Source organism: Dama dama, chromosome 18 (genome assembly GCF_033118175.1).
Source record: "Dama dama isolate Ldn47 chromosome 18, ASM3311817v1, whole genome shotgun sequence".
Taxonomy (NCBI): Eukaryota; Metazoa; Chordata; class Mammalia; order Artiodactyla; family Cervidae; genus Dama; species Dama dama.
The window spans coordinates 5,511,688-5,536,678 of record NC_083698.1 but is presented as its reverse complement, the minus strand read 5'-3'; the positions used below and the strand labels follow the sequence as shown (position 1 = coordinate 5,536,678).

The following is a 24,991-nucleotide window of genomic DNA, read 5'->3' as shown; positions in this document are numbered from 1 at the left end:
GCCACTGAGTGACAGCCACCAGCTAGACAGTACATCCTGCCTCATGACCACTCAGACTTGTTGGTGACTGACGTCCTTGAAGAAAGAGAGTAAGCTAGACTTCAGCTGAAACCACATTCCCATTAGTGTCTTTTCCTTGTATCCTACACTTCACCTGGAGCACTCCTACCATGTATTAATTGAAAAAAAAAATGTTTCGGTTCCTGCTTCAAGACAAGACAGTGTGTTTATCTCATATTATTTGAGAAAGCTGAAACCCAGTGATGTAAAGCAACTGACTTGACCATAAAGATAAAGTCAAACTTGAAAGCTGGATATATTTCTGAATCTTCCTATGTGGATTTAATAGACTCTAAACTCTTAACGTTTAAATTACTTGGAGACTCCTCCAGAGATACATAAGTATGACATGTTTCTTTTTTTAAGCAGCTTTACTGAGGTTTATTTTACAAAACATAAAACTTGCCCATTTGAAGTATTCAATTCAATGGGGTTGTTCTTTGGCTATTCACTGAATTGTACAACCATTACCACAGTCTAATTTTTGAACATTTTTGTCACCCCCCCCCAAAAAAATGTCTATTAGCAGTAAAGTTATGGATACCTTCAAGGAATCTATGTGCATTTTTGTAACTCTTGTATTTATTCCTTCCTAAAGCTGATCTCCCTAAATTTATCTGTAGTTTCTCAAGGTGATTTCTCCTTTTCCCACCTTTCCCTTTCCCTTTTCTGATTCCACCACAGAGAGAAAGGAGCATACCTCCCACAAGTCGTCAGGTATACTAGGGTGTGTGGCCGTGGAATAAAAAGGTTACTCACAATATATGTCACCTGGGTCTCCTTTACTCAAGATACTGTCCACCCATGCCAGGACTTCATGTCTATTCTTGTCTGCATTTTTTTCTATAAGAAAATCATGGCATTAAAATGGGGGAGATTTTCCCTGTTTTGAACTATTCTAAATTCAGATGAAATAGAGAATTTGATTTCAATAATAAGGAGAATTTGTATTTGTTAATTTTGCTTATTCTATCTCCAGACTCTTCAAAGAATCCATTGCTCCTTCTGATAAGTCCTGTGAGAGCTTGGAAAGGGGACATTATTATTGAAAGCACTGATGCTTTTTTTTTCCCATCTAAGGCTATAAATTTATGGCAAGGCTATATGCTTTGCCTAGCTATCTATATTAGAATTCTGAAGTTCTTGTCATGCAAAAACTCATAAAGCATACTTATTTAAACTGAAGCATAGAGTTTTATGTCAAGATAAACCTTGATATTTTCCTACCAGTAATGGAAGCTAAGTAAGTAACATAGGACAATATTTCCAATGGAAATAACTAGATTAATATTTACTTTTTAATATCAAAAAGCTAATAAAGTGGGGAGAAATTACTGAACCAATGAAAGGTTAGAAACTTTAAAATGTAAGCCAGTACTTAGGGTCACTTTGGCCTGATAGGAATTTGCTGCTCTGAAAGGGGAAGCTACTCTAACTGAACATTTGCTAGTCTCATAGGTATAAGTCATCAAAAATTAGAATTGATCTTTGAAAACCACCCACTATTTTGGGCTAAATACCTGAAGGCTGGCATCTTAAAGGTAAGCGTAGATCAATAGTAAAAAAAAAAAAAAAAAAAAAAACTACAACTGGCTTCAAAATAAATGAGAAAACTTAAAAGTCTTTAACCAGTGTTAAAGTGACCCAAGATTGCTATCATTTCCAGGACACCGGGCAGATACAAGAAAACCTCTCTGGAGGAAAATAATATATTAATTAATAAGCCTCAAATTATTTCTGTCAATAACTTTTAAAATATAGTGCTTAATACAGAGTCAACAGTAACCAAACAAAAAGAGAATGGACACCATAAATGAGAAAAAAACAAAAAGACACAAATTGATTCTGGACATTGGAAGTAGGCACAAAATGGTCAAAAAAAAACCCCAATGAGCTAACACTTTTGCAAATAAGTTGGAAATTGTAAAATGCAAAATTCAAAAATTGAGGAAAATGTAGTTTCAGAACTGGAAAATAAGCAAAGAACATAAATTGATCCTGTAGTGAATTAGACATGGTTAAAGAGAGAATTGGAGAATGGTAGATAAAAGAGAGGAAACTACTCTTGATGCACAAATTTATAAAATGGTGGAAAATACCAAATTGTTTACTTTTATGGAAAAGTAAAAAACAAAAAAAAACAGTGAAAAAGAATGTATGTTTATTTGGAATGCCAGATGTGTAAAAACTAGTATAGAAGCAATATATGAAGATACAATTATTATACCCACTGCTGTTTATTTCTGGAGTTCCCTGAGGCATCCCCTCACAATTTCTGCTATACATTAAGGGTTATGGATGGAGGTTCGTGACATTGTATACGGGAGACAGGGATCAAGACCATCCCCATGGAAAAGAAATGCAAAAAGGCAAAATGGTTGTTTGAGGAGGCCTTACAAATAGCTGTGAAAAGAAGAGAAGCAAAAAAGCAAAGGAGAAAAGGAAAGATATTCCCATTTGAATGCAGAGTTCCAAACAATAGCCAGGAGAGATAAGAAAGCCTTCCTCAGCAATCAATGCAAAGAAATAGAGGAAAACAGGAGAATGGGAAAGACTAGAGATCTCTTCAAGAAAATTAGAGATACCAAGGGAACATTTCATGCAAAAACAGGCTCAATAAAAGACAGATATGGTATGAACCTAACAGAAGCAGAAGATATTAAGAAGAGGTGGCAAGAATACACAGAAGAACTGTACAAAAAAGATCTTCACGACCCAGATAATCACAATGGTGTGATCACTCACCTAGAGCCAGACATCCTGGAATGTGAAGTCAAGTGGGCCTTAGAAAGCATCACTACGAACAAAGCTAGTGGATATGGTGGAATTCCAGTTGAGCTATTTCACATCCTGAAAGATGATGCTGAGAAAGTGCTGCACTCAATATGCCAGCCAATTTGGACAACTCAGCAGTGGCCACGGGACTGGAAAAGGTCCGTTTTCATTCCAGTCCCTAAGAAAGGCAATCCCAAAGAATGCTGAAACTACCACACGACTGCACTCATCTCACTTGCTAGTAAAGTAATGCTCAAAATTCTCCAAGCCACGCTTCAACAATACGTGAACCATGAACTTCCAGATGTTCAAGCTGGTTTTAGAAAAGGCAGAGGAACCAGAGATCAAATTGCCAATATCCGCTGGATCATCAAAAAAGCAAGAGAGTTCCAGAAAAACATCTATTTCTGCTTTATTGACTATGCCAAAGCCTTTCACTGTGTGGATCACAATAAACTGTGGAAAATTCTAAAAGAGGTGGGCATACCAGACCACCTGACCTGCCTCTTGAGAAACCTGTATGCAGGTCAGGAATCAACAGTTAGAACTGGACATGGAACAACAGACTGGTTCCAAATAGGAAAAGGAGTATGTCAAGGCTGTATATTGTCACCCTGCTTATTTAACTTATATGCAGAGTACATCATGAGAAACGCTGGGCTGGAAGAAGCACGTGCTAGAATCAAGATTGCTGGGAGAAATATCAATAACCTCAGATATGCAGATGACACCAACCTTATGGCAGAAAGTGAAGAGGAACTAAAAAGCCTCTTGATGAAAGTGAAAGAGTAGAGTGAAAAAGTTGGCTTAAAGCTTAACCTTCAGAAAACTAAGATCACGGCATCTGGTCCTATCACCTCATGGGAAATAGATGGGGAGACAGTGGAAACAGTGTCAGACTTAATTTTTTTGGGCTCCAAAATCACTGCAGATGGTGACTGCAGCCATGAAATTAAAAGACTCCTTGGAAGGAAAGTTATGACCAACCTAGACAGCATATTAAAAAGCAGAGACCTTACTTTGCCAACAAAGTTCCGTCTGGTCAAAGCTATGCTTTTCCAGTGGTCATGTATGAATGTGAAAGTTGGGCTGTGAGGAAAGCTGAGCACTGAACAATTGATGCTTTTGAACTGTGGTGTTGGAGAAGAATCTTGAGAGTCCCTTGGACTGCAAGGAGATCCAACCAGTCCATCCTAGTGGAGATCAGTCCTGGGTGTTCATTGGAAGGACTGATGCTGAAGCTGAAACTCCAATACTTTGGCCACCTCATGTGAAGAGTTGACTCATTGGAAAAGACCCTGATGCTGGGAGGGGTTGGGGGCAAGAGGAGAAGGGGACGACAGAGGATGAGATGGCTGGATGGCATCACCGACTCTATGGGCATGAGTTTGAGTAAAGTCCGGGAGTTGGTGATGGACAGATAGGCCTGGTATGCTGCGATTCATGGGATCGCAAGGAGTCGGACACGACTGAGTGACTGAACTGAACTGAACTGAACTGATGGTTCCATACAAGAATGCCAAGCATGACAGCAGCAGCTGTAGGTGTCAGCCAATAAAAATGCCTGCAAAATCTTAAAGCATGGAAGACACAAAAGTGGAAAGAAGTAGAAAGTTTTTGAAAGTTTTTTCTTCATATTGTTTACAGTAGTCATATTGTTTAAAATCTGAGCATTAGTTGTTAACTTTTGTTAGGTTTTGTTCAACATGAAGAAACTCTAGGAAACTGAAACATTCATGATGATGGCGATGGAAGATTTAATGGAATGATGCTCAAGTATTAGGACGTAAAGAGGTCTCCTTCAGTGTCATCAATCTAAGAAATATCTAGAGTCATTAGTAGAGGTCCCCATTGAATCAGATTCCAAGAACACTAAAGATGAAGTCAAAGAGCCAATTTAATCACTGCTTTATGAAATAGTACAGACAAAACATTCACAAAACAGAAGTAGAAAGAAGATGCACCAGCAGAAGAATAGCTACTAGAAAATGAATGTTTATTAGGAAATGATGTAGATTATGTAAAGCTGAGGACCTGGAAACTGAAACAGTTCATAAAGAAATTGACGATACATAACATAGAAGTGTTTTCTTACAAGACTAATCAGGAAATGGAAGAGATTGTGTATTTGAGAAAAATCCAGTTTCCAGTGAAAGACTGTGCCATGATAGCAATGATGTGATACACCAAGGTGACAGTGAACAATATGAATCTCCAGAAAGTGAAGAGGCTTAATTTCAGACCCTGATAGTTATCTTCTTAGGAACAATAAGAAATGACAGATTTCAGAATTTTTTCCCCTCAAACTAGAAGAGGACCAGTCTTAGGACCACATCACTCACCAACTTTATCAAAAATTAGCTGTGGGAAACAGCTTATTGTGACAGATTTTGTAAATTGCTGAAAAGTTCACAATCTAAAATATTTTAAATGAATTGTAATTTAGAATGTTTTTTAGAAATTTTTAAAAAATGATCTGATTTTTTATTTTTCCATGCCTCCTTTTTAACAGTATATCCCATTGGTTTTACTTCTTTGTTCCATTTCTCAGTTCAGTTCAGTTAAGTCACTCAGTCATGTCTGACTCTTTGTGACCCCATGGACTGCAGCACACCAGGCTTCCCTGTCCATCACCAACTCCTGAAGTTTACTCAAACTCAGGTCCACTGAGTCGGTGATGCCATCCAACCATTTCATCCTTGTTGTCTCCTTCTCTTCCTGCCTTCAATCTTTCCCAGCATCAGGGGTTTTTCCAGTGAGTCAGTTCTTCACATCAGGTGGCCAAAATACTGGAGCTTCAGTTTCAGCATCAGACCTTCCAATGAATATTCAGGACTGATTTCCTTCAGGATTGACTCGTTTGATCTCCTTGCAGTCCAAGGGACTCTCAAGAGTCTTCTCCAACACCAAAAGCATCAATTCTGTGGTGCTCAGCTTTCTTTATGGTCTAACTCTCACATCCATACATGACTACTGGAAAAACCATAGCTTTGACTAGACGGACCTTTTTTGGCAAAGTAATGTCTCTGGTTTTTAATGTGCTGTCTAGGTTGATCATAACTTTTCTTCCAAGGAGCAAGCATCTTTTAATTTCATGGCTGCAGTCACCATCTGCAGTGATTTTGGAGCTCAAGTCTGTCACTGTTTCCCCATCTATTTCGCATGCAGTGATGGGACCATCTCTAACACAGCTCTTATTCTTACCTATATGTATGGGTCAGATGTAGAAATTATATTGAAGTAGCACCAATTTGTTTGGCATAAATTTTGTATTTGTTAGTCATGCATAACACTAACAATGTTGGTTTGATTTCGGTGACTTCTGCAATAAACACAGATTTTTATCTGCAAAGGCACTTAAATATTTGCTAATGACTTGCTGATAGGAGTCATCATAAACTGTGCTAGTTAACAGAACAAAGGGACACTGGGGAGTATATTACCTGGAGATACCCTAGAACTATAAATAGTGGAATAAAACAGCACAGTTAACAACTTGATCTAATAGACATACATAAATAAATCTTTTTGCAATAATCATTGATAAAAGTTAGTACATATTATGCATAAAGCAAGTCAAAATTTTTTTAATATTTTAAACCATACAATATATTCTTTGCCTACAAGACAGTTAGATCAAAATACACTAAAAAATCATGTATTTGGAAACATAAAAATATATTTTTGAATGAGTTACCAGAGAAGAAATCATAAGGGAAAATAGAAAATATCTTGAATTGAACAATAATAAGATATTGTACAACACAATATAACCAGTATTTTATAATAACCTATAAGTGGAATATAATCTTTAAAAATTGTGAGTTATATTGTACACCTATAATATATAATATTGTACCTCAACTATAGTTTCAATTAAAAATGGAAGTATTGTAGCAACATGTGTGGGAATGCAATTACAATAATCTCTGGAGGAAAATATATAATCTTAAAAAATACAGCAGAATAAATCCTGGAAATTAAAGAACTATGCAAGCATGCATCTCAAAACATGAGAAAAAGAGGAATTTTTTTCAACTGAAGGGAGGATATAATAAAGATAAAATAAGAAATTAAGGAAATAGAAAACAAACACATTTTAAAAGCTCACCAGTGCCACAAGTTGGCTCATTGAAAAACATTTGATACTTATCTGTCAGTGCCAGTCAAGAAGAATAAAAATATAACTTTGGGGGAGCCAATATAATGGTGGCCACATAAAACTGGCCTTCCCCACAGAACCTCAGAAACAATTCATTACAAGACAAATGATAGTTTTCAAGAGCCTATTATACACAGTAAAGTAAGTTAAAAGAGAAAGATAAATATCGTATACTAACACATATATACAGAATCTAGTAAAAATGGTACTGAAGAATTTATTTACAGGGCAGCAATGGAGAAGCAGATTAGAGAATAGACTTGTGGACATGGGGAGAGCAGAGGAAAGGGTGAGGTGTATGGAAGGAGTAACATGGAAACTTGCATCACCACATGGTAAACAGCCAAGGGGAATGTGCTGTGCAGCTCAGGAAACATGCTGGGGCTCTGTGTCAGCCTAGACGTGTTGGGTGGGGGCTCTGTGTCAGCCTAGACGTGTGGGGTGGGGAGGCAGACGGGAGGGAGGCCCACAAGGGAGGGAGCTGTGTGTACTTGTGGCTGATCCATGCTGACGTTTGGCAGAAAGCAACAAAATTCTGTAAAGCAATTATCTTTCAATAAAAAATAATTTTAAGAAATCAACATAACTAGAAGACAGAGAAACTCTACAATGAAATTACTGCAAGTTAAAAATAAAACAGGTCATGTCTCAAGTTCTCAACAGGAAACTTTTTATGGTAAATGAAAACAGTCTTGGAAAAATTACATGGTAGATAGAAGGCAGCCTAAAATTGTTTAAAAAAAAAAAAAAAAAAACACCTGGATAAATAGACTTAAGTCTCTGGTGAGTTAGACAGGAATCCTCCTGCAGTGCTGGAGACCCAGGTTTGATCCCTGGGTCGGGAAGATTCCCCTGGAGAATGGAATGGCTACCCACTCCAGTATTCTGGCCTGGAGAATTCCATGGACAGAGGAGCCTGGCAGGCTGCAGTCCATGGGGTCGCAAAGAGTTGGACAAAATTGAGCAACAAACACTACTAAGACTAAAAATATAAATGATGTCTAAATCTAATGTCTAAGTTTACAGAGACTGAGTTAAAATAGCACGTGATTTTTGATGGCAGTTTCTGAAGGGAATTGTGTAGGAGAAGATTAAAAGGAATGAGAGTCACCTTTTGGAGGTTGGGTGACAAAGGGGCCAAAAAGGAAGGAAAGAAGAAAATTTAAGATGCTGAAAGGCAAAAATAATTACTTAATTGGAGATTATACAACCCCTCTTCTAACAGTCAAATAAGATTAAAAAAAAAAAAGAAATTATACTTGGCTACACTGACAAAAGAGGGCACGATTGAACTTTGAATTTTATAAACCACATGAAATTCACAGATTGAACTAAACGGTAATAAAACAGAAAGCAAGAATTAGAATACTTCAGTGAAGACAATTACTCCCCAAATCAACTATAAAACAGAAGAGAATTGTAATACACTCTGAAGTTTGTTAAATATTTTAAAACAACTGTTTGGGGATGTGAGAACGTGCAGAAATTTCATACTGAAATTCAAAGAATAATTGCAAATAAAATTTTAGGTGAAATAAAGATTCATTCAGAAATTAAGACTTCATTACCTGAAACCCAACAAAAAGACAATTAAAATAAAAATTTAATGAAAATCATCCAAGAGAATAAAAAGACAGTAAAGAATTAGTTGAAAATAGCTAAGGGAAAATGGTTGAAAAGAAAGATATGCAAAGAAGAAACAGTTCAGTTCAGTCACTCAGTTGTGTCCGACTCTTTGCAACCCCATGGACCACAGTAAACCAGGCTTCCCTGTCCATCACCAACTCCCAGATTTGCTCAAACTCATGTCCATCGAGTCAGTGATGCCATCCAACCATCTCATCCTCTGTCGTCCCCTTCTCCTCCTGCCTTTGATCTTTCCCAGCATCAGGGTCCTTTTCAGTGAGACAGTTAATTCGCATCAGGAGGCCAATGTACTGGAGCTTCAGCTTCAGCATGAGACCTTCCAATGAATATTCAGGACTGTCTGGTTTGATCTCCTTGCAGTCCAAGGGACTCTCAAGAATCTTCTCCAGCACCACAGTTCAAAAGCATCAGTTCTTCGGTGCTCAGCTTTCTTTATGGTCCAACTCTCATATTCAATATACATGACTACTGGAAAAACCATAGCTTTGGCTAGACGGACCTTTGTTGGCAAAGTAATGTCTCTGCTTTTTAATATGCTGTCTAGGTTTGTCATAGCTTTTCTTCCAAGGTGCAAGCGTCTTTTAATTTCATGACTGCAATCACTATCCATAGTGATTTTGGAACCCAAGGATATCAAGTCTGTCACTGGTTCCATTGTTTCCCCATCTATTTGCCAGGAAGTGATGGGCTTGGATGCCATGGTCTTAGTTTTTGAATGGTGAGTTTCAAGCCAGCTTTTTCACTCTCACTTTCATCAAGAGGCTCTTTAGTTCCTCTTTGCTTTCAGCTATAAGGATGGTATCATCTGCGTATATGAGGTTATTGGTATGAAAGCTTGTACTTCATCCAGCCCAGCATTTCATATGATGTAGTCTGCATATAAGTTAAATAAGCAGGGTGACAATATACAGCCTTGATGTACTCCTTTCCCAATTTGGAACCAGTCTGTTGTTCCATGTCTGGTTCTAACTGTTACATATTGACCTGTATACAGATTTCTCAGGAGGCAGGTTAGGTGTTCTGGTATTCCCATCTCTTGAAGAATTTTCCAGAGTTTGTTGTGATCCACACAGTCAAAGGCTTTGATGTAATCAGTAAATCAGTAGTAGATGTTTTTCTGGAACTCTCTTTCTGGAACTTTCTGTGATCCAAGGTATGTTGGCAATTTGATCTCTGATTCCTCTGGCTTTTCTAAATCCAACTGGAACATCTGGAAGTTCTCAGTTTACATATTGTTGAAGCCTCGCTTGGAGAATTTTGAGCATTACTTTTATACTGTGTGAAATGAGTGCAATTGTGTGGTAGTTTGAGCATTCTTTGGCATTGCCTTTCTTAGGGATTGGAATGAAAACCAATTTCCAGGACGATTTCCAGTCCTGTGGCTACTACTGAGTTGTCCAAATTTGCTGGCATATTGAGTGCAGCACTTTCACAGCATCATCTTTCAGGATTTAAAATAGCTCAACTGGAATTCCATCACCTCCACTAGCTTTGTTCGTAGTGATGCTTCCTAAGGTCCACTTGACTTCACATTCCAGGATGTCTGGCTCTAGGTGAGTGATCACACCATCATAGCTGGGTCATTAAGATTTTTTTGTATAGTTCTTCTTTGTATTCTTGCCACCCCTTGATATCATCTGCTCCTGTTAGGTCCATACCATTTCTGTCCTTCATTATGCCTATCTTTGCATGAAATGCTCCCTTGGTATCTCTAATTTTCTTGAAGAGATCTCTAGTCTTTCCCATTCTATTGTTTTCCTCTGTTTCTTTGCATTGATCACTGAGGAAGGCTTTCTTATCTCTCCTTGCTATTCTTTGGAATTCTGCATTCAGATGGGTATATCTTTCTTTTTCTCCTTTGCCTTTAGCTTCTCTTCCTTTCTCAGCTATTTGTAAGGCCTCCTCAGACAACCATTTTTCCTTTTTGCATTTTTTTTAATTGGGGATGGTCTTGATCACTGTCTCCTCTACAGTGTCATGAACTTCCATCCATAGTTTTTTAGGCACTCTGTCTATGAAATCTAATGCCTTAAATCTAGTTCTCACTTCTACTCTATAATCATAAGGGATTTTATTTAGGTCATACCTGAATGGTCTAGTGGTTTTCCCTACTTTCTTCAATTTAAGTCTGAATTTTGCAATAAAGTGTTCATGATCTGACTGCAGTCAGCTCCTGGTCTTGTTTTTGTTGACTGTATAGACCTTCTCCATCTTTGGCTGTAAAGAATGTAATCAATCTGATCTCATTATTGACCATCTGGTGATGTCCATGTGTGGAGTCATCTCTTGTGTTGTTGGAAGAGGGTTTTGCTATGACCAGTCCATTTTCTTGGCAAAACTCTGTTAGCCTTTGCCCTGCTTTATTTTATACTCCAAGGTCAGACTTGCCTGTTGCTCCAGGTATTTCTTGACTTCCTACTTTTGCATTCCAGGCCCCTGTGATGAATAGGACATCTTTTTTTGGTGTTAGTTCTAGAAGGTCTTGTAGGTCATCATAGAACTGTTCAATTTCAGCTTCTTCAACCACTTTAGTGGTTGGGGCATAGACTTGGATTACTGTGATATTGAAGATTTCTTTGGAAGTGAAGAGAAATCATTCTGTCATTTTTGAGATTGCAACCAAGTACTGCATTTCGTACTCTTTTGTTGCCTATGAGGGCTACTCCATTTCTTCTAAGGGATTCAGTGAAGTAGAAGGTCGTACACTCATCTTCTCCTGCAAGATCTCCAAAATTGCAGCTCTCTGCTGAACAGTCATTGACAGGAGAATGTTGGATCCTACCAAAAAAAGATACCCCACATCCAATGACAAAGGAGAAGCCCCAGAAAGACAGTAGGAGGGGTGAAATCATGTTTAGAATCAAACCCCATTCCCTCCAGAGATGTTCAGAGGGCTCAAACAAAACCTGTGAGTGCTAGGACCCAGAGAGCGCACAGAGACTGAGCCAGACCTGCCTTTGAGTGTTTGAGTGTCTCCTGCAGAGACAGAGGTCAGCAGTGGCCTGCTGTGGAAACGGGCTCTGCTGCAGCAGAACTGGGACACACAGCATGTGGCAGAAGCCCTGTTGGAGGAGGTCGCCATTAGCCCCACTGTAGAGCTGCTGAGCAGACAACCACAAACTGTAGAACAATTACACCAATGAAATTTTCAACTTGTTAAGAAAGTTCTAGGACCCACAACAGATTTCCCAACCTGGGAATTTGGCAAAGGGACTGAGAACCCCCAGAGAATTTGACTCTGGAGACCAGTGGGTTTGACTATAGAACTTTCACGGGACTGGGGAAACAGACTCTTGGAGGGCACAGACAAAACCTTGTGTACCCCAGGAGCCAGGAGAAAGGAGCAGCGTCCCCACAGGAGACTGAGCCGGACTGGCTTGGGAGCGTCCAGGAGTCTCTGGCAGAGGTGCGGGAGGCCTGCTGGGGGGTTGGGGCACTGAACGCAGAAGTGTGGGCGTGAGTCCTGAAGGAGGTCACATCCTCAATAACCCTGCCATGGTTTGGCTTCAGGACAAACAACAGGGAGGGAGCACAGCCCCGCCCATCAACAGAAAATGGGATTAAAGTTTTACTGAGCATGGCCCCGCCCATCAGAACAAGACCCGGATTCCCCCACAGTCAGTCTCTCCCACCAGGAAACTTCCACAAGCCTCTTATCCTTAACCATCCGAGGGCGGACAGAATGAAAGAAGAAACAATATATGTATAATTAGAGTCCCTAAGCAGAGCTAGTGGGTATCATATGTCAAACCAGTGTTTCTCAACCTTGGCACAATTGACGTTTGCTGGTGGTGGTGGTATTTAGTGGCTAAGTCGTGTCTGACTCATTTTCAACCCCATGGACTGTGTAGCCCACCAGGCTTCTCTGTCCATGGAATTTCCCAGGCAAGAATACTGGAGTGAGTTCCCATTTCCTTCTCCAGGGAATATTCCCTACTCAGGGATCAAACCCACATCTCCTGAATAGGCTGGCAGATTCTTTACCGCTGAGCCACCAGGGAAGCCCCACAACTGACATTTCAGTTCAGTTCAGTCTCTCAGTCGTGTCCGACTCTTTGTGACCCCATGAATCGCAGCACGCCAGGCCTATCTGTCCATCACCAACTCTCGGAGTTTACTCAAACTCATGTCCTTCGAGTAGGTGATGCCATCCAGCCATCTCATCTTCTGTCGTCCCCTTCTCCTCCTGCCCCCAATCCCTCCCAGCATCAGGGTCTTTTCCAGTGAGTCAACTCTTTGCATGAGGTGGCCAAAGTATTGGAGTTTCAGCTTCAGCATCAGTCCTTCCAATGAACATCTAGGACTGATCTCCCCTAGGATGGACTAGTTGGGTCTCCTTACAGTCCAAGGGACTCTCAAGAGTCTTCTCCAACACCACAGTTCAAAAGCATCAATTCTTCGGTGCTCAACTTTCTTCACAGTCCAACTCTCAGATCCATACATGACTACTGGAAAAACCATAGCCTTGACTAGACGGGCCTTTGTTGGCAAAATAATGTCTCTGCTTTTCAATATGCTGTCTAGGTTGGTCATAACTTTCCATCCAAGGAGTAATTTCATGGCTGCAATCACCATCTGCAGTGATTTTGGAGCACAAAAAAATAAAGTCGGCCACTGTTTCCACTGTTTCCCCATCTATTTCCCATGAAGTGATGAGAGCAGATGCCATGATCTTAGTTTTCTGAATGTTGAGATTTAAGCCAACTTTTTCATGCTCCTCTTTCACTTTCATCAAGAGGCTTTTTAGTTCCTCTTTACTTTCTGCCATAAGGGTTGTGTCATCTGCATATCTGAGGTTATTGATATTTCTCCCGGCAATCTTGATTCTAGCACGTGCTTCATCCAGCCCAGCGTTTCTCATGATGTACTCTGCATATCAGTTAAATAAGCAAGGTGACAATATACAGCCTTGACATACTCCTTTTCCTATTTGGAACCAGTCTGTTGTTCCATGTCCAGTTCTAACTGTTGATTCCTGACCTGCATACAGGTTCTCAAGAGGCAGGTCAGGTGGTCTGATATTCCCATCTCTTTCAGAATTTTCCACAGTTTATTGTGATCCACACAGTTGAAGGCTTTGGCATAGTCAATAAAGCAGAAATAGATGTTTTTCTGGAACTCTCTTGCTTTTTCGATGATCCAGCGGATATTGGCAAATTGATCTCTGGTTCCTCTGCCTTTTCTAAAACCAGCTTGAACATCTGGAAGTTCTTGGTTCACGTATTGCTGAAGCCTGGCTTGGAGAATTTTGAGCATTACTTTACTAGCGTGTGAGATGAGTGCAATCGTGTGGTAGTTTGAGCATTCTTTGGGATTGCCTAAACCGACATTTAGGGCTGGATAATTCTTTGTTGTGCGGGACATTGTGTGCATTGAAGAATCATTAACAGCTTTCCTAGTTTCTCCCCACCAAACACCAGTAAAACTCTCCTTGGTGAATGAATATACCTTCTCAGAAAGCTAGAAAATGGGCAGCAAAGTGGACACAAAATGGATAAAATAGTGACAGTTTCCAAACCACAGCCCAAGGAACAGAAATCATAGAAAGCTTTTAATGCATATGCAGTTGAGGAGATTGGAGTTGTAGGCGGCTAAGTCAAGCAAAATATGCAGAGTAGGATATCAGGGAGGAGGGAGCTCCATACAAGGGGCTCTGGAGACCTGGGTATGAGTCTAAGAATGCACAGGTCTCTGAATATTGATCTGTGTGTCCTTAAGAGGAAATTACCAAAGCTGGGCAAAGACCTATTGTGAAGAACTTCATGATCATTCTCTGATGCTCAGACATGCAGAGGGTGGTTCATGTCCCCACAGAGAAGGAAAACACATAGTACATGGGATATCCGTAGATGCCTCAGAAGGCTATCACCTCTAGTCAGGTCAAGTTAGTCTAAAGGTTCTTCTGGACTTCAACGAGCAAAGTTTAAAAGGAACCCTCAAAAGCACCCAACTGATTTCAATTATTGAAGTTTGCACTGAAATAGAATCTAATACTAAGTATAAAACTAGTTCTAGCAACCAAGAAACTAAAGGGCAAAACAGATGCACACTAAAAAAAAATCATTTTTATGCAGAGAAGAAGAAAAATATTATGATAGTCAAGAGAAAAATAAATCAATAATACCAGACACAGGAGTGACAGACATGAAGAAACTACAGGAATATGTTACAAATTTGTTCCCTACACTCAGGCTGTGGAGGAGACCACAACCATGACAATGTGGGAAATTGGCCACACAAACAAGACTCAAAAGGATTTATAGAGAAAAATACAGCGTCTAAAATTAAAGATAAACAGCTCTGAAAGCAGATTAGAGACTGCAAAATAAAAGAATAATGAAAGACATAGCAATAGAAACTATACAAAATAAATACAGGGAGAAGATCAGCAGTCAACTGTGGAGCAATATCAAGTTGCATAACATATGTGTAGTTGGAATCCCAGGGGAGAAAAGAAGGTGGGAAAAATTATTTGGGGAAATCATGGCCAAAATTTTTCCTAACTGATGGAAATTATAAATCTGCAGACCCAAGAAATTCAGCAAATGCCAAGCTGAATATAGATAAACCCACGCACATCAATCACATTGCTGAAAAACAGTTATTGATAAAAGAGAAGATTGTAAAACAGGTAGAGAAAAAAATGTATTTACAAAAGAGCACATATAAAAATGGCAGCAGGCTTCTTGTCAAAATCTGTACAAGCCAGAAGAACATGAGGACACAGTAAATTTTTAAAAAGCCAACTAAGAACATTTAAACCAGCAATTACAAATATTTGGCAACCCTGTGGCAAAACTACAAAGTGTATTGAGAAAAATTTAAAAATACCCAAATAGAGCAATTTGCTCTCATCTGGATTGGAAGGCTCAGTGTTAAAATTTTTTTTAGACCTTTCTAAGTTGATTTTTAGTCTTAGTGCAATTCCAATCAACATCCGAGCTGTTTCTTTTAGAAAATTGAAAATTTCTTTATAAAATGAATACAGAAATCTAAGAATCATAAATAACCAAGACTATTCGTAGCAAGGGAGTGGAATCAATATTCATTTGTAATAACAGCTATCAACAAATTAGATTCATAAGGGGACTTCCTCAACCTGATTTTGGACATCTGTGGTAAACTAAGGCTAAAGTAATGATTAAAGACAGTTTTCTTTCCTTAGAATCAGAAATAAAAAAATGCCTGCTCTTGTAATTTTTGTTTTCCATCTCATGGAGGTAATAGCTATTGGAGTAACATAAGGAAGAGAATTAAAAGTCATAGATATTGGAAAGGAAGAAACAAATCCATCTTTACATAGACATTATATAGAAAACCCTCAGGAATCTGCAAAACAACTACTAAAGTAATAGTTGAGTCAATTAAAGGCACAGGTTTATTGTTTAATATACAAAAACCAATTGAATCTGCACATATCAGAAGCAAACAACTGCAAAATGAAAATTTAAGATTATATTTTACAAACCAAACCAAAACTAACATAGAATTGTGTGAAACATATGCACATTTTCTTCCCTGACAACCAGAGTACTATACTGGGTGAAATAAAGAAGACCTAAATAAGTGGAAAGCTTATTATTAAAACCAGGCTCAGGGACAGAAAGACTTATTATTGTTAATATGCTAATGCTTTCCCAGTTGATCTGTAGATAGTTTCAATGCAAACCACATAAAAATCCTAAGAGGCACTTCTGAAGAAATTGGCAAGCTGATTGTAAAATTAATATACAATGGAAACCTAAAATAGCTAAAACTATTTTGAATAAAAAGAACAAGTTGGAGAATTTATTGTACCTGATTTCAAGTCTTACTATAAAGCTACAATAATCAGTACCAGTAGGCAAATGATAGACATACAGATTAATGGAACCTAAGAGTCCAGAAATAACAGCCACCGAATACATTGCCATTTGATTTTTTTTTTTTAATGTGCCAAGCATTTTAGTGAAGAAAGGAAAATATTTTAGTATATTACAGAAACAGCTAATGGATATACCATTAACCTGTTTATATCCATTATAAACAGTTAATGGATATACCATTAACCTGTACAAAAAATAACCTTAAGTGGATAATAAGCCTTAATATAAAATTAAGATTATAAAATTTTATAAATATTTAGATTGTCAAAATGCATTATAAAGAAAATGAACCAGCAAGCCACATAATGGGAAAATATTCACAATCATATAAATAAGAAAGGATTTGTATCTAAAATGTATAAAGATCACTTGAAATCAATCAGGAACAATATGCATACCCCACATGAAAAATTATCAAAAGATCTGAACAGACACCTCACAAAAAAATATAAGAATGGCTAATGGACACATTAAAAGATGCTCAATGTGCTGAGTCATTAGTGAAATACAACTTATATACAGTATATCTCCACAATAGCTAAAATTTTAAAGGCTAAAAATTCCAACTGTTGACAAGGATACGTGAACTCTCACACCCTACTGGTGGGAATGTGAAATGTTACAAATACTGCAGAAACTTTAGCACTTTGTTCAGAAGTTAGACACACACCTATCAAGTGTCCAGACATGCTACTCCTAGACACTTACACAAGACAAATTTGAATATATGCCCACACATGACTTGAGCATAAATACTCAAAGCAGCTTCATTCCTTATGGACAAAAAGTGAGACAAATTGTTCATGTGCATGTGAAAGTATGAACACATTGTAGCATAGCCATACAACAGAATAATATTCAGCGAGTAAGATCTATTATTCTAATACATGTGACAACAGGAATGAAACTGAAAATCATTATACTGCGTGAAAGGAGCCAGAAACAAAATATTATACATTAGCTGATTCTAAAATGCAGAACAGTATAGAGTGACAAAAAGCAGATTACTTGTTGACCTGGACTGGGAACATAGGGATATATGGATCCAAAGCAGCATGAGAAATGCTTTTTCAAAATATAAATACTCTGAATCTTGTCTGTTGTGGTGGTTTCATGAAAAAAAAAAAATTTATATATATATATACCTATAATATCAAATCATATGCTAATCAGATTTAGTTCATTAAAGATCTCAATATAGTTTATCTTTTAATGAAGGATATGGTAAACAACTTTATGTCAGTGAATCTGACAACTTAGTTAAAATGAGCAAATTCCTTGAAAACACAACTTATCAAAACTGACATAAAACTGTCTGAGTGACAAAGGAACCAGAGATCAAATTGCCAACATCCATTGGATCATAGAAAAAGCAAGAGAGTTCCAGAAAAACATCTACTTCTGATTTATTGATTACACCAAAGATGTTGACTGTGTGGATCACAAAAAAAAAAACTGTGGAAAATTCTTAAAGAGATGGGAATACCAGACCACCTTACCTGCCTCCTGAGAAATCTGTATGCAGGTCAAGAAGCAACAGTTAGAACTGGACATGGAACAACAGACTGGTTCCTAATTGGAGAAGGAGTATGTCAAGGCTGTATATTGTCACCCTGCTTATTTAACTTATATGCAGAGTGCATCATGCATAATGCCAGGCTGAATGAAGCCCGGGCTGGAATCAAGATTGCTGGGAGAAATATCAGTAACCTCAGATATGCAGATGACACCACCCTTATGGCAGAAAGTGAAGAGGAACTAAAAAGCCTCTTGATGAAAGTGAAAGAGGAGTGTGAAAAAGCTGTCTTAAAACTCAGCATTCAAAAAACTAAGATCCTGGTATCCGGTGCCATCACTTAATGGCAAATAGATGGTAAAACAGTGATTGACTTTGTTTTCTTGAGCTCCAAACTCACTGCAGATGGTGACTGCAGGCTTGAAATTAAAAGACACTTGGTCCTTTGAAGAAAAGCTGTGACAAACCTAGACAGCATATTAAAGAGCAGAGACTAATTACTTTGCCAACAAAGGTCCGTCTAGTCAAAGCTATGGTTTTTCCAGTAGTCATGTATGGATGTGAGAGTTGGACCTTAAAGAAAGCTGAATACTGAATAATTGATGCTTTTGAACTGTGGTGTTGGAGAACACTCTTGAGAGTCCCTTGAACTGCAAGGAGATCAAACGAGTCAATCCTGAAGGAAATCAGTCCTGAATATTCATTGGAAGGTCTGATGTTGAAACTGAAGCTCCAATATTTTGGCCACCTGATGCGAAGAGCTGACTCACTGGGAAAACCCTGGATGCTGGGAAAGATTGAAGGTGGGAGGAGAAGGGGACAACAGAGGATGAGATGGTTGGATGGCATCACTGACTCAATGGACTTGAGTTTGAGCAAGCTCTGGGAGTTGGTGATGGACAGGGAAGCCTGGTGTGCTGCAGTCCATGGGGTTGCAAAGAGTCGGACACGACTGAGTGACTGAACTGAACTGAACTGAGTAGTCCTATACTTATTAAAATAGTTTAATTGATTATTAAAACACTTTCCACAGAAAAACTCCAGGGTTAGATAGTTTTACTGATGAATAAGATCAGATGTTTAAGGAAGAAATAATATCATCTGACCCAAATAGTATATCTGAGAACAAAAAAAGCCTGTCCTCTAAATGTGAAAAAGATACTACAACAAAAATAGCCTGATAGCCTATGAACAGGCAAAAATATTCTTAGCAAAATTTTACTAAATTGAATTTGCATGTTAAGTCGCTCCAGTCATGTCCACCTCTTTGTGACCCTGTGACTGTAGCCCGCCAGTCTCCTCTGTCCCTGGGATTCTCCAGGCAGGAATACTAGAGTGGGTTGTCCTTCTCCAGGGATCTTTCCCACCCAGGGATTGGACGTGCATCTCCTCAGTCTCCTGCATTGGCAGGCGGGTTCTTTACCACTCGCACCATCTGGGAAGGCCAATTGGTGATATATAAAAAGGATAAGACATTAGGACTAAGTGGGGATTGTTCCAGGATTGCAAATTTGGTTCAGCATTCCAAGTCAGTGACTATAGTTAAACTACCATGTACTAAGTCACTTCAGTTGTGTCTGACTCTTTGTGACCCTATGGACCATAGCCCATCAGACTCCTCTGTCCATGGGATTCTCCAGGCCAGAATACAGAGTAGGTTGCCATTTCCTCCTTCATGGGATATTCCCTACCCAGGGATCTAACCCATATCTTGCATCTTCTGCATTGGCAGGTGGGTTTTTTTTTTTTTTACCACTAGCAGCACCTGGGAAACCCCTAACTACCACAGAGTTAAAAATAAGTAATATAAGATGTCTAGGAAGGCATCAAATATTTTAAAATGAAACACCACGACTCTAAATAATTCATGGGTCAAAGAAGAAATCACAGGAGAAATTAGAAAGTGTTTTAACCTAAATTATAAATTTGAAAATAAAACTGATAATTTTATATAAAGGAGTTAAAAGTGTGCTAGGAAGAAAAAATTAGACTTTTGTGTGTATATTCGAAAATAAGAAAGGTCTAGAATTAATTATATAAATTATAATCTTAAACTAAAAAAATGATTAAGCCAAAAATCAGATTAAAAAAGATGAGTAGAATAATATATATTTGTAAATTTTAATGTAATCAGTAGGAATGTGTGTGTGTGTGTAAACAATGTAAATTTTCAAGATAACAGAGGACAGTGTTAAATCTGGTTGATCCAAGAGGTGCTTTGAAAGAAGAAAAATGCAGAAAGAGGAGAAAAGAACGCATGATGAATAGAAAGCGTTAGCAATTCTCATTTATATCTTATCTTTTTAACATTATTCACCCCTTCTAGGATAATGGAGAACCACTTTTACAATCAAACAAGAAATATAGTGCAAAAGACTCATTTTACAAGTCCTCTACACAAAAGTAAGCATGTTTTCCCAATAGAATTTGATTTAAAAATATATTTCTATTTCTTTTTTCTTTAATAACACATCTCCTTCCTGTGCACAATATCCAAGGTCCTGCGAAGACTTCAAAGAACTTCAGACACAAGTCTTTACTTACTTACATTGGTTGCTAAAATAAACAGTTGAAGGGAAAAAAACCTACATTTAATAGAAAAATAAAACCAAAACAGAAAGGAAATGGTCAGAGAGAAAGGATGAGATGAGGGTACAGCATCATAGAAAAGGAGAGCAGAGAAGTTTGAAGGAGAGAATCATACAAAGTATGTGTTATGTGTCTACGCCCCAGGCTGTGAGATTCTCCAGTGAGTACTCACTCTAAAGGGAGACGGACACTAAGCCAGAAGCCTAGTAGGTAGACAGATCATATCTTAGAAGGTAATAAGTCAATGAAAAAATGAGAAAAAAGTAAAATATGATAAGATCAGAAGCACCCTGTGTGGGGTAATAGGCTTCTGGAATAACTGAGAGGTCTGGGTGGGCCTCCTTGCACAGTGAGATTTGAGCAGAAACTTGGACGAGGTGAGGGGATGTTCAGATGTCTGGAACGACCGTTTTCCAGTCAAAGGGATTACAGAGTAACAGCCCTGTGTCAGACATGTGTCTGAGATGTCTATCAAGGAAGACCAAAGGCCAGGGTCTGCAGCAGAGTAAGGGAGAAGTAGTGGAAGAAGTCAGGAAGTGCCAGGACCCAGAGCTCACGGGGCATGTTAAGAAACTGTAAACAGTAGGGCCTTGGCAGTGAAGTGGCCAGATCGGGTGTGTATATCAACAGTCATGGCAGCTGTTGGGTTCAGAGTGGACTGAGTGAAAGGAGAAGCTGGCAGACCAGTCAGAAGCCTGCCACTGTGATCTAGGTCAGAGGTAATAGCAGGCAGGAGGTCAGTAGGAAGTTTTAACAGTTGTTGGCCTATGGATACCTTTTGAAAGCAGAGCCAACACAATTTCCAGGCTGGAGATTATGAGTCTGAAAGAAAGAGGCATGGAGAATGATTCCAAAGTTTATACTTTGCAGCAGCATGGACTGAAGCCATTGCTTATCACAGTGAAGGCAGGTAGAGCAGGTTTAAAGTGAAAGAAGAGATATGTCAAGTGGGCAGTGGGTCTGTGGGTCTGCAGTCTTGGGGGAGAGGGCTGGGCTGGAGGAATACATCTGGGTGTCATGATTTATGGGCAGGGATGTCAAGCCACAGCATTGAATGAGCCAATGAAGAGCAGATCTTGAGTCTTGGCATGTGTACATCAAGAAAGAGGAGAGAAGGAAGCCAGCAAAAGAGACCAAGAGGAGGCAACAGGTAGAAGAGGAAGATGCAGAGACCTGGTATCCAGATGGCTTTAGGGAGGAGGGGGATGAGCTGCTTCACATCATGTGAATATAACTGCCCCTTCATAAGCCAGTAATTGAGACAGAAGTCCTAACTTTGACCATCAGTGACCGAGTGACCTCAAGCAAACAGACTCAGTTCTCTAAGCCTTAGTTTATTTGTATATTAATGTTCTTCTTGTCCTGCTGCAGAGACCAAATTGGAAAAAAAAAAAAGTGTAACAGATTACCACAATGTAGCAGCTTTAAATCATGCCCATTTATCATCTCACATTTCCATAAGAGGAAAGTGCTGGCATGTTCACACTGTGTTCAGTGCTTCAGTGTTTCTCAGGCTGGAATCAAGACATCAATGATAGCTGGGTCCTCATCTCCCAGGATCATTCGGATTGTTGGCAGAATTCAGCTCAGTGCAGCTGCAGGACTTAGCAGTTTTGTTTGAGGATAACTAAAGAGTGTCTGCTGCTGTCTTTTTGCCTCTTTGGGGGCTCACCTGTTTAGGTTAGAACCACTTAGGATAAGCCACCTTTTGAGTCACTCAAATTCAGCTGATTAGAGACCTTAATTACATGTGTGCAAGCCCTTTTGCCATATAAAGTTGCCATAGAAACTGTCATAGGAATGGTACCTCCCACATTCATTCGCTCTGCCCTCACCAGAAGGGAAGTGGTTATGTACAGTGTGTACACGAGGGGCAGGAGTCTCGAGGGACATCTGCCTACTACAGAATATGATATTGTTAGGAACCATGCTAGTTGGATATGTATTTTTCACAAGATGTCATTATTTAATAATTTTATAGAGCTTATGAAATGGTTCCTTGGGACAAGATGCTACCACCAAAACTTGATCCAGAAGAAACAACAGTGGAAAAAGCCGCTGACCCTGTTTCACATTGTTTTATACTGAAAAGATATGAAGGATCGCCAGCAATAACACAGGTCAGTGATTAGGGACTTTAATTATGTGTGCCCAATCCCTTTTACTTTGTAGTTACATTTTTTGAAATAATGCATTTATTACTGAACCAAACTTTAAACCACAGTAATATTTATTTTATTGTTATGAAAAGAGCAAAGCAAATATATACATTTATGGAATTGAAAATTCCATAATCATAAGTCATCAATAATCTCAAACGTATTCATACCTATATTGAAACTTTTCAAATTTCATTTAAAGACCACCTCTTTTTCAAAAGTTATTTTCAAATACTGTATTTTCTTTAAAAATTGCAAAAGAAGGAGTAAGTAATGAAGACAGAGATATGATTATGATTCCTCCAGAGAGCCTATGCTGAGAACAATCCTTAAATCCAGAACTTAGCTCTGCACTTTTTGAGGCAGAATGGGAAAATCCATGAATCATAAAGCTTTTGTGACAGACATACCCAATTATCTGTAGAGATGCTCATTGTTTTCATTTCTGACATCAAGAACTCATCATGGGGAGAAAAAAAAAAAAAAACTCATCACAGGGATTATCACACTGATTAAAACCCATCACTTTCTAGAAGGTAAAAGTCATCCTCCTTGCATGACACATACCCAGGCCTCTGTTACTTGCCCGTGACCTCTTCCTCATCCTCGTCTCTCTCCATCTCTTCCTCTAGCTTCTCCTCCACCACCGACACGTCACCCTCCACATTGCAAATCGCGTTCTGTGGTGAGCTGCTCTCAAATCTTTGAGTCCACCTGCTGCTTCATCCAGCCTTGTCTTTTGCAGATGGTGTTCCACTGCCTTCACCACTGTTTTCTCTGGGATATATCTCGAGAACCATTCAGATCTTACTTTAGGCCTCACAGTATTGCATGGGATGCCCTTGCTCTGTGCTTAAAAAGCACCTTCTGCTTCCCTGGATTCCCTCATCTTTTGGGGGAAATCTGAGCCCTGGGACCACCTTTCAGAATGAAGTGTTTAATATGTAAAATACACAGGACTATAAAAGAGATCAGCTATATTGAAATACAGTTCTAAACATGGACTCCTAAGAGGTTCATGAGCTCCAAAGTTAAGAAGTCTAGATTATCTTGAAAAACTTCAGCTTTTACAGTGGAAAAAATGATAATAAGAGGAGAAAATAAGGCATTAATATAAAATCTCAGCATGTGATTTGCATACAGAAATTAAAACCAATTAAATGACCAAAAATATGTCTGGATTCCTAGCTATTAATATTTTTAAGGCTCTCTTAACTCCTTTAAAATACTTTATACCTGTGAGAACTGGTGTTTGATTACCTACTCTTTGGTGTTGAGCTATACTGTGTCCAAAGTCGTCCATGGCAGGATGAGATTGAGAGCCCAGGCTGTGGGTGGGAGAGACGATCCTGAGGCTGTGGAGCCAAGAAAGCCCCGTTTCCAGATGAGGACTCAGGTCAGACCTTTCACAAGGGCTTCAGCCCGGAGGAGGTGGCTAAGGAGGCAGAGTCCAGCTCCGGGAAAACAAAGGGCACTGAGGGTCCGAGGGCACAGCAGAGAGCAGGAGCCGCCCCGAGCAGCCCTCTGAGTAGGTGACGGTGCTCCAGGAGCGCCTCCACCAGGCGCCCTGTGCCCGTGCCTGTGACAGGAGAGACTGAGCTCCTGTACTAGAAATTACGGTACTTGAAACTTACATATCACAGAAATCACAGTAATCGAAATTTAAATACTAGAAATTACAGTCACTTTGTTAAATACTTGTCATTCATTTTGATGATTTTAGATGGTTGGTGGACTCTGGGACAGATTCCAAACAAGATCTTTCTTGGCACCAGTCAAGCCAGTTAATTTGTAAGTTTTATCTCCCAATGTTCTCATCACTGTCACATATTTATCTTTAATCATCAGACACCCTAGCCCATGGGTGAGGAGCACATCCCCTGGAGAGTATCCCAGAGGCCCTCACACTTCGTCCTTGTGGCTGCAAAGAGAACCCAAACCCCAGTGCAGTCACTCATGTTTCCATCATTCTCTGGTTTTCCCCTAATCCTTCTTAAAGTGTAGACTATCAAACATACCACAGCCATTTAAAAATAACGAGTGTTTCTATATCATTTCATATGAACATTTATAGTGTTGTAAAATACATGGGCTTCAAGCGATTATAAATTATTTTCTATCAACTTTTGTATCTTATAGTTATTTTGTGTTCTGTTAACACCAAAAGCAATGACTTTATTACTAATCGTTCCACAAATATAATTTTATGCATTTAGTC

The 24,991-nt window shown here is 38.9% G+C and overlaps 1 protein-coding gene across 1 annotated transcript in view; it reads left to right on the top strand.

Annotated features, from left to right (window-relative positions):
* The window catches only part of SPMIP7 (sperm microtubule inner protein 7), a 64,531-nt gene that overhangs the window by 12,395 nt on the left and 27,145 nt on the right, over positions 1-24,991 (top strand). The window contains exons 3-5 of the mRNA XM_061164841.1: positions 20,352-20,428; positions 22,596-22,734; positions 24,497-24,564. Coding sequence (XP_061020824.1) covers positions 20,352-20,428; positions 22,596-22,734; positions 24,497-24,564 — 284 coding nt within the window. The remainder of the gene's footprint in view (positions 1-20,351; positions 20,429-22,595; positions 22,735-24,496; positions 24,565-24,991) is intronic.